Here is a 10,962-nt window from a genome sequence, read left to right as displayed (position 1 = left end):
GTCTTTCTTGAAAAATGTTATGTGACATCAATTATTAAGCTCAAAGAAATTGAACATAATTTGCTTAATGTCAATGTCCTAGAACAGTGTTAACGTATTGAGACCATACACTGAGATTACGAACAGGTTTGCACGGGATCTCGTACAACGTGCACATACCTACATGCATCACCTACATGATCAATAACACTTTATCTTAGATGGTCGTGCGCTTGTGTCTTACTTAGTTTATGACATCATTATTTCGGATGTTGGCAGACAGATTGCTGAACATCGTTTGTTGTATCTGATTAACTGTTCAATATCGATAATGCATGCACTGCACGGGTTTCACGTCGTAATATTAAATCTCATAATGATGTTAAACAGAAAGTAATTTCACACGTTTTGCATGTAAAGTCTTCTGAAGAAAATATATAATCGTGTCTTGTCACATTTTATTCGCCCTTATTTCGTGGATGAAACAAAGCATTTGCAAACCTATGCTACCGCAAACTCCGTATTTTGTTTACAGCATCCTTGACAAACTACCTTTAATTGTTAACAACATTCATGCAACATATAAAAATATGAGACGAAAGCCAACAAGAGGGATTAAGTTGAGAAATAACAAAGCATTAAGCCATCAGAAACAAGATGTGGTTAGTTCAACCAATCCGTCTTTTAATATTCCTTGGAGTATGTGTTGTTATTATAGGTAAGCAAGTTTTCTTTGTAGACTAAAGAATGAACCCTCTTTTCATCAGCTTTAATCTTGTTTCGTGTCTATGATAGTGCAACAAATGCGATTTGACTGTCGTTACACCTCAATAAGTAATTTACTTCCAGAACAAAACGATGAAACAATATGTAAGAAAGCTTATTTTAGTTCTCATCAACAGTTTAGTTCGGCAAATTAGCACCTTTAATGTAGATCTACTGACTGATAACGACACATTGAAAAACATTTTCTGATAATATTTTTTCTCACCAAATTAATCTCCCTCCCGTTTGTCTTTGTTCGTTTCAAGGGATGTTTCTCGAAGTAACGGAGGCTAGAGGTTTAATGAAGCAACAATCTCAAAACACCAAGAGACGCCAATCTATGCTTGGACGGAAACGAAAGGCCATGAATAAGAAAAGTAAGCAAATGAAAAAACAGAAATCTCGGCAAAGAAATAAAAAGCAACCTGCACGTCCCAAACCACCAAAGGCGAAAGCACCAGACAATACGAAAATAAGTGTAAGTGTAATATTTAATCTTGCTCTTTTTATTAGTCTGTTTAATGATACTGGAGTTCGAGAAAAAGTTTGTCTTTTTGTAAAGCTTGGCATAAGAACATAGGTTCTTGGATTAATTGTGCTATTCGCGTGCCATAAAAATGCAAGCCTTGACTTAGTTTACTATTCGAATCGCGCAAAAAGTATTACGTAAATATTGTTTGTCTTGAAACTAAGGAGAGTTTCCATATCTGTATGACTCTCTAAAAATAGCATAAAATTGATTAACAAAATGCAGATATTAATTTTACAAAAACTACAGATTTCATTGTCATTTTCCGTAAAAGAGAACGCCCCTTGGGTATTGCAAACACATTATTTGCGCTTCTAAACAAAAAAAAAATGAAGTTAATTTTGTATCTTGCACATTTGCATAAAATTTAAATTTTGACGTGTATTTAAGCAATAACATTTCTTTTTGTACTTTTTTTCTAAACATTAACACATTACGTAGAGATAGTCATGTCTTATATTGAACTCCTACTATTGCCGTATCATTTTTATTGAAACACACATATTTGAAGATATACGTGTAATTAATATTATATTAATAAAGATGGAAAATATTTAAAAACTTCGTTAATTTATAGGGTTCTGGAAATTTTCCAACCGTATTTGTCAAAATCATACAAGAACTTATAAAATAGAAAAAGTGGACTCTCCGCAGGTCGCTCTACACGACAAAAAACGAAAATGTGGCAGGCTCGGTTTGATTGAACCTGTTCATGGACCGTAGTGGAAGTGGATGATACCGTCCACGCCCTTTAGCTTCGGGTTGAGCAGAACTTAACATTTACAAATGCTCTAAGTACAAAAAACAATTTAAGAGACATCCGCAGATGTATTCATACGGCCTTCTATACACTAGCGTGTAATTCCAAGAAAAGCAGTTAAAATAATGGGTTTGCAATAAACGAAAAACAATGGGCAGAATTAAACAAATGGAATTTAGAAAGGGGAACTGAGGTTATGGAGCCTGCATATCACAGGAACTGCCAAGAGCAGGCACCATGTCCAAGGGGTTATTATACAATACCCAAAGCTATGAAAGTGGGACTATTGGAACCACCCAGGCCGAAATGTTCAAGCTGAGAAACTAAACAGTACCAATAACACAACATAAAAGTCGTTCTGAACGATCTGGGAGATAGAAATATAACAGCTCTGACTGAATGTACGGGGAGGCATTTTACGACCGCCACACGGCACAAACAACGCTTTTGTGATAACAAAATAGAATCAAAGCCTTGAGATGTCTGGTGGTTGCGGGTTTTGCTAGAGTTATTTTCATTTTAAATGCCAATCTATAAATATACATGTATAAGAAACAAATACTAATGTGCCTCATATCTAAGATAAACTCTGCCTGACCTTACACGAACAGCTGGAAGTCAGTGATGTAACCATGGGCTGGAATACCTAATCATTGACAGATCTTATATAATCTAAATGTCAGTGTGAATGGATAGAGGATGAATAAGAACTGCTTGATCATTGATAATTCATCCGCATTGTTCATGAATGGGACTACTTTGTGTAACACATGAATAAATTCCTTTGGATGTGATTTGGAATCAAATAAAGATGCTACATGATTGTCAGAAATACACTTAACTTTGGTAGCGGGATAAACCCGCAACCAAAAAGTGGAAACTCCACAGGCCGCTCAACACGACAAAAATGAAAATGTTGCAGGCTCGGTTTGATTGAGCCTGTCCATGGACGGTAGTGGAAATGGATGCTGCCGTTCACTCCCTCTAGCATCGGGTTGAGAAGAACTCAACATTTACATATGCTAAAAGTACAAAAAAAGAAGAAAAAACAATTTAAGAGACATTCGCAGATGTGTTCATTCAGCGGTATAATCATACTGTTTTGGGACAAACGGTATATTTATTTAACTTTGGCGACATGACTCTCCGCTTTCGTCTTTGATTATGTCTGCTACAAAAGCATTAACTGTTAAGCACGGTTTGATTAAGGTTTGATGCGCACCGGTTGTCTCCCGAGTGTTTTTTTTTTTGCCGCTCTCCGTTCCCCGGCGATGTTCTTATGCATTATGTGTTGCTTTATTTATTCATTTTGTTCTTGCTGTCTAGCGAGTTTATGTATTTTGTGTGAATGTCGAATGTTTTGCAAATCCTTGACTGTACTGAAAAAAAAATGTTGTAGTTTTTTTTTGTTTTGATTTTGCAACGTGACTATACTTCTTGGCTCTTTCGTCCATGGTTTTTATTCATTTTTTTTTTTATAGAAAACTGTTTTTTTACTGGCCAAAATTCGGAAGCGCAGAATATTTAAGAAAATCAAACGCCAGTTTCTGTTTCTTATACTTCAGCTATTGCCAGTAGTTAGTACTATCATAACACGTACTATCTCTTTGACTTTTGGCGTTTTGTTTTTAATTTTAGGTATACAAGTGTCCATCTGAGGCAGTGGAAATGAATTGCCTGAGCTGCAGAACCAAGGTTTACAGAAAATGTCCAATCGCTGGAGCAACTAAAATAACACGGGTAAGTAAAGTATTTTGGATGAAATATACTTGTGCAAGTAATAATATAGTATTGGTGCTCCGAAGAAAAAAAAAGAATTACAAATGTGAATAAATGAAAAACGCTAATTATAAAGTCCGAGAAGAAGTAAAAAACTTTCTACATGAAAAGCCAGACTACCAGAAAAATATACATTTTACAATATAGGTATAGGCAAAAATGCCGTAATAAAATGATATATTTCTGGAACAAAGTTGCTAAAATGTGAATAACGGAGTAAGCAAAATATAACATCAATATTTCAATAATAATTAGTAAAATGAGCTGCTCCATGAGAAAACCAACATAGTGCATTTGCTACCAGCATGGACCCAGGCCAGCCTGCGCTTCCGCGCAGTCTGATCAGGATCCATGCTGTTCGCTAGCGGTTTCTCTAATTGCAATAGGCTTTGAAAGCAAACAGCATCGATCCTGACCAGACTGCTCGGATGCGCAGGCTGGTCTGGATCCATGCTGGTCGAAAATGCACTATGTTGGTTTTCCCATGGTGCGGCTCAAATATGTTTTCTTGATAAAAACCTGTAGCTGTAGCTGAAATATACTACAGCCCTGCAGAACGAACCTGTAATTCTGAAGAAAGAAGATTCACGCTAAAAATGTCGCGCACCCAAAGGTTACTATAAATTACACTAGTATGAAAATGAGTCAAGTCACCATAGCATCCATCATTTCAAACTTTGTCCACTCAGAATTATTTTTTTATGCCCCCGAAGGGAGGCATATAGTTTTTGAACCGTCTGTCCGTCTGTCAGTCTGTCGTCTGTCAGTCTGTCCGCAATTTTCGTGTCCGGTCCATATCTTTGTCATCGATGGATGGATTTTCAAATAACTTGGCATGAATGTGTACCACAGTAAGACAACGTGTCGCGCGCAAGACCCAGGTCCGTAGCTCAAAGGTCAAGGTCACACTTAGACATTAAAGGATAGTGCATTGATGGGCGTGTCCGGTCCATATCTTTGTCATGGATGGATGGATTTTCAAATAACTTGGCATGAATGTGTACCACAGTAAGACGACTTGTCGCGCGCAAGACCCAGGTCCGTAGCTCAAAGGTCAAGGTCACACTTAGACATTAAAGGATAGTGCATTGATGGGCGTGTCCGGTCCATATCTTTGTCATCGATGGATGGATTTTCAAATAACTTGGCATGAATGTGTACCACAGTAAGACGACGTGTCGCGCGCAAGACCCAGGTCCGTAGCTCAAAGGTCAAGGTCACACTTAGACATTAAAGGATAGTGCATTGATGGGCGTGTTCGGTCCATATCTTTGTCATCGATGGATAGATTTTCAAATAACTTGGCATGAATGTGTACCACAGTAAGACGACGTGTCGCGCGCAAGACCCAGGTCCGTAGCTCAAAGATCAAGGTCACACTTAGACGTTAAAGGTCATTTTTCATGATAGTGCATTGATGGGCGTGTCCGGTCCATATCTTTGTCATTCATGCATGGATTTTAAAATAACTACGCATGAATGTGTGACACAGTAAGACGACGTGTCGCGCGCAAGACCCAGCTCCGTAGGTCAAAGGTCCTAAACTCTAACATCGGCCATAACTACTCATTCAAAGTGCCATCGGGGGCATATGTCATCCTATGGAGACAGCTCTTGTTTAAGTCATAAGCTCATTCAATAGTAGGCCAATAGACATTTTCATCGCCTGCATAATTTTAACCGTTGGTCATACTAAAGTTGAATTTCTACATCTGTCTATTCATTTGTAATGCTAAGACATGTCGGCAGATGCTATTACTGCATTTAATAAATGGTCTGCTTAATAGGTGAAGGAAATATACCGACTTTGCGGTTTCAGGTCCAGGTTATGAAGGAATATCCGAGTTCGTATGAGAAGTGTAACGTTGGAAGAAGGGAGAACTTTGGAATCGAGGATGATTCGAATATTTGGGTTAATTACGGCTGCAGAGCTAAGTTTCTGGTTTGCTATGAGAAAGGTGAGGACCAGTCTAGACTAAACATTAATTAGCTGATTTTGAAATAAAGAACATAAGTCCAACAGATTAAATTATAAATGTACGTATTATTTGTTTCCAGACTGTATCAATAGTTTCAATATTCATCTTTTATGCATGTCATAATACCATTTCATCGTTACTTGCAATTAGATAGTGTCAGTTAAGGGTATCTCTGACACCAAGATCTACGACATCTCTGCAGCACCATAAGTGTCTCATATGAAAGATATGAGCCGCGCCATGAGAAAACCAACATGATAGTGCATTTGCAACCAGCATGGATTCAGACCAGCCTGCGCATCCGCGCAGTCTAGTCAGGATCCATGCTGTTCGCTAACAGTTTCTCTATTTGCAATAGGCTTTGAAAGCAAACAGCGTGGATCCTGAGCAGACTGCGCGGATGCGCAGGCTGCTCTGGGTCCATGCTGGTCGCAAACGCACTATGTTGGTTTTCTCATGGTGCGGCTCAATTATCATTAAAATTTAAACGCTTGAGCCAGTTGTTCAATCATGCCTCTGTTGGGTTTATCTCATGTACAAGATAGTATTCAAAAGAAGATCATGATCTGACATTGAACTATGAACAATTAATGAATGTGATTAAATGAGTCAGTATGTCGAGTAATTACAAGCTGAATAAACTAAATGCCCAGTGGAAGGAAACATTTGTTCTGTTATTACAAAATCAGATAAAAGAAACCTGCAACAGGGACGTGTTTATAACTGTCACATTAGAAATACAAAGCCTGTCAAAACTTCTTATTATCAATACATAATTGTACTTTTAATTATGTAAAATTGTCTCATTAATTGAAGGTATGTGATTTCCGTACATTTTAAAGTGCGCGGGAATGTTGGTAAGTTCTTCAGTCTCATTGTCCTAGCCAAATGGTATGAGAATCCTTGTCCTGTTTTGGTAGACAACTTGTACAGTGAACCAATGGTGAATGATTCTATATAACAAAATAAAACCTATACAGAGTCCTATTTTGATCCTTATCTTTAACCCGTCCCTTACACATAATGACATTTATAGAATAAATACTCTTATTCAATATACCTTCTTATTTAAAGCAGAGTATAATACATTAAGGAAACTTTTATCCTGTGCACCTTTTATATAGAGGGACCCTACTTTTTTCTGTCGTTACAGTAACTTATTTATATTTTATATTCTATATCAATGATGAATATATTCTAACATATTTTGTTACCATGCCGGCGAATTAAAAAAAAAAACCCACAGATTTTCAGCTAAAGGGGAATTTGGGTATATATGTAATGGTTAAGGTGAATTAAATATCCTCAATTATTGCCACTTTTTATGTATTAATAATAAAACATATTCCTTGTCTATTGCAAAGAAATATCCATAATTGACGCTAATTTATGCCATTGCAAGAAAGTCCAATGTTATTAATAGTTTAGTCTTCATCGATTAATTACAAACATATTAATATTGCCCTACCTATATTTTCTTTAATTATTCAATTTTCGGAACTTCGGTCGATCTTTGCACGGTGCTGCCTTATTTTACTATATCATATGGTGATATTTACCTTATATTTTCTTTTAAAATGTACATCAAGTTATTTAGGATTTATTATCAGTTGTACATAAAAATATAGATAGAACAAGCATATAAAATTTTTGGAATTTCGAAGTATATGTATATATCATACTGACAAGGATATGTGATACAAAAATCATTAATATCAAGATCTAAGAAGGCCGCCAAGTTTAATATATTTTGTTTACTTTATGCTCGTAGGTAAACACGAACCAAAAACCATAAACTGTATGTGCACCACATCCAAACACAAGTGTCCAACAGGTCTTCAAGGTATTCGACTGAATATAGATATCAAGGTCACTATTCTATGGAGTTTTGGTACCCAAAAGTAAGTAATGTCAATTTTCTTTATAGATCTATAAGAAAACATAAATTTTCTTGCATATCTTCTTGCATATCGCAGATGTTTCCGGTTTTTTTTATCGGTGTGTTAAAATTCGTCATACAACCCTTTGTAAATGACGTCATTAATAACGCCATTTTTGATGTCAGTTTTGTTTAAATTTATTCTATTTCTATAAAAGTTTGCTTAAAACATGTTTTAAAAGAAGTTTTCTACCATAACTTGGAGAATAAAGATATGCAAGAAAAAGAACCTATCACCCGTTGTACCTGCGGATGGGAATATCCAGCTCTCTGGTAACGGTTTTTAACGTAATTCGGCAGAGCCTCGTTACCTTCGAGTCAGATATTCTAATTTGCACTTGCAACCAGTGAAATATTCTGCAGCATAAATGCATCATTTAGTTTTTCAAAAACTCTCTATTGCCCTTCGATTTGCTGAGTAGTTAATGTAGCTGACTCAAATGACTTTTAAAAACCCTTTTAAGAGCCAGATTAATTCTATAAATGAGCCATGCCATGGGAAAACCAACATAGTGGTTTTGTGACCAGCATGGATCCAGACCAGCCTGCGCATCCGCGCAGTCTGGTCAGGATCCATGCTGTTCGCTTTCAAAGTCTATTGCAATTACAGAAACCGTTAGTGAACAGCATGGATCCTGACCAGACTGCGCGGATGCGCAGGCTGGTCTTGATCCATGCTGGTCACAAAACCACTATGTTGGTTTTCCCATGGCACGGCTCAAACCACTATTAAATGGCGAAAGTGTCGGCTAGTTAAATTTGATAATTTTGTTTAGAAAACATGGAATTCATGTCACATCATAAATTCAATAGTTTGAATACTTATTTTTTAACATTTAAGACAATATTTGACACACTGATAAAAAACAATGTTATCCACCGGACAGCTTATACACTCCCTGTTTTTGGAGCAACTCTGTCCAGGCGGCAAGTGGAAATTCTATGTTCCTGCTGATGTCTGGCTTATGCCAGACAGACATGATATCCGGAATGGCACAGCCAACGTTTATATGTGATTGTGCTAATTTTTCTCGTTGCATATATTTGAATAATTATCCAATATGCATATATTTGAATAACTATCTCATATGCATATTTTGAATAACTATCCAATATATACGGTAAATATCTGTGACAGGTAAGATTCTATAAGGTGTATAGTTGATTTTCACTTTTTTGTTAAAGATGCAGAGAAGGGCAGAACTGGGGCTACAACAAGGATGACATCTGGGTTGATCATGGATGCAGTGCTACCTTCAGGGTATTGTGGTAACGGAACCTAACGTTTACATTCAGAGCTGAAATATCCACATAGTTACATAGATGTCCTAAATCTCATAAATATATCTATGTATCAGTGTAATAAAGACATTGCTAACTTGAAGGACTAGTTCTCTTCTTTATTACAATTGTTTTGGATGAATATGAAGTAAAACAGGGACTTACTACATTTTTCTCAAGATCCTTAAACAACTGTATAACGAAATAAGGTCATATTGTAGAGATATCTCATGTCCGGCCACTGCATGTGCAAGAACACATAGCACATCCTGACAACAACTACTAAGTTAGCTTTTGTTAGCTTTTTACCGCCTTTGATTCAACGTATTATAAATAAGTACTATAAATATAGTAAAAGAACTACAGTTGAAAAATTGTCATGATCAAAACGTTTGTAAAGACATTTGAGCCGTGCCAGGAGAAAATCAACATAGTGGCTTTACGACCAGCATGGATCCAGACCAGCCTGCGCATCCGCGCAGTCTGGTCAGGATCCATGCTATTCGTTTTCAAAGCCTATTGCAATTAGAGAAACCGTTAGCGAACAGCATGGATCCTGACTAGACTGCGCAGGCTGATCTGGATCCGTGCTGGTCGCAAATGCACTATGTTGGTTTTCTTATGGTGCGGCTCATTTCTGCGTTGTATGCACCAGAAACCGTTAAGGGTAGTTTTTACGAACTCAAAGTCGAACCTAAATTACGTTATCAGTGCTTTATCATATGCAAATTACCATTGTCTGTCTTTCATCTTGGCATTACTATTTCATTTGTTTCGTTCATCTATTTTGCTTTCGTCTACATCACACGATTACATTTGTTCTGTCAAATTTGGTTAGAATGTGAATGAACGTTATGCTTGGGATATACTTCGCACAACATCTTCCTGAATAAAACATCTTTCTAACCAGATATATATCAAATGCTCAGTTCAACATATAATGTTAAACTAGATAGACATCAAATACTCAGTTCACCATGTAAAGTTAATCTAGATAGACATCAAATACTCAGTTCACCATGTAAAGTTAAACTAGATAGACATCAAATACTCAGTTCACCATGTAAAGTTAATCTAGATAGACATCAAATACTCAGTTCACCATGTAAAGTTAAACTAGATAGACATCAAATACTCAGTTCACCATGTAAAGTTAAACTAGATATACATCAAAAACTCAGTTCACCATCTAAAGTTAAACTAGATATACATCAAATATTCAGTTCACCATGTAAAGTTAAACTAAATATACATCAAATATTCAGTTCACCATGTAAAGTTAAATCGTTGACAAGAAATGTTTCATTGCAGTTGCACTTTATGGATCGCAAATGTTATTTTTGTTCTACAGTTGTCGCATGCGTAACAATTAATGCGTTTTATTTTATGTTTTCCAGTGAATTATAGAGTTTTCTCAGTGAAATAAAAGTGATAATCCACAGTTTTGAAACAGTAGATTATCAATTTTATTTTTCACTGTCTTTGCCGAAGTCAAAATTGTATACCGAGCGTTTTGAATACAGGGGACCATAATGACGATGACGTCGTTAAAATGACATCATTTGTGTTATGCTTTCTGCTGACCTTTCCCGCGATTTTCGACGTTTTATAAATTACGCGACAAAAGTAGAGTTATACACATGAAATAAAAAGAAAATTTGTTTGTTTCAGTGAAATATCAATTTTATTTCACTCGTGAACACCAAAAAAAAAAAGTAATTTTCACTCGTGGCTACGCCACTCGTGAAAATATCAATTTTTGATGCTCACTTGTGTATTTCACTGAAACAAACATATATACTCTATCTATTAATTCTACATTATTTTCTCAATCAGAATATTTTAACCCTTATCATGCTGAACACGATTGATCCTGCCTTGATCAGCCTGCACATCCGTGCCTGCACTGTTCGCCTTACAGTCAGTAACTTTTTGGTAAGCACCCCTTTTG

At 36.4% G+C, this 10,962-nt stretch overlaps 1 protein-coding gene across 2 annotated transcripts; it reads left to right on the top strand.

Annotated features, from left to right (window-relative positions):
• Nucleotides 1–555: 555 nt before the first annotated feature.
• LOC123537301 (lectin ADEL-like) lies at nucleotides 556–9,106 on the top strand. Of its 2 annotated transcripts, XM_045320978.2 has the most exons (7): nucleotides 556–697; nucleotides 1,011–1,222; nucleotides 3,672–3,773; nucleotides 5,632–5,770; nucleotides 6,634–6,648; nucleotides 7,563–7,692; nucleotides 8,916–9,106. In XM_045320978.2, the coding sequence occupies exons 1-7, from the start codon at nucleotides 637–639 to the stop codon at nucleotides 9,001–9,003; spliced, it is 747 nt and encodes a 248-aa protein (XP_045176913.2). In that variant the 5' UTR covers nucleotides 556–636; the 3' UTR covers nucleotides 9,004–9,106. The 2 variants fall into 2 exon arrangements, with proteins under 2 accessions (XP_045176913.2, XP_045176914.2); XM_045320979.2 differs by lacking the exon at nucleotides 6,634–6,648 and having other exon boundaries at nucleotides 8,916–9,105.
• The last annotated feature ends 1,856 nt before the right edge of the window (nucleotides 9,107–10,962 follow it).

The sequence above is a fragment of the Mercenaria mercenaria genome, chromosome 17, assembly GCF_021730395.1.
Source record: "Mercenaria mercenaria strain notata chromosome 17, MADL_Memer_1, whole genome shotgun sequence".
In the NCBI taxonomy this organism is placed as follows: Eukaryota; Metazoa; Mollusca; class Bivalvia; order Venerida; family Veneridae; genus Mercenaria; species Mercenaria mercenaria.
The sequence above is the reverse complement of the archived record's forward strand: the minus strand, read 5'-3'. Positions and strand labels throughout refer to the sequence as shown.

Bases quoted from the DNA above. Each gene is read 5' to 3' on its own strand.
- LOC123537301 (XM_045320978.2), top strand. From the start codon at position 637: ATGTGGTTAGTTCAACCAATCCGTCTTTTAATATTCCTTGGAGTATGT. The intron at 3,774-5,631 runs GTAAGTAAAGTA...TTGCGGTTTCAG, and splicing joins GAGCAACTAAAATAACACGG to GTCCAGGTTATGAAGGAATA. The intron at 7,693-8,915 runs GTAAGTAATGTC...TTTTTGTTAAAG, and splicing joins TGGAGTTTTGGTACCCAAAA to ATGCAGAGAAGGGCAGAACT.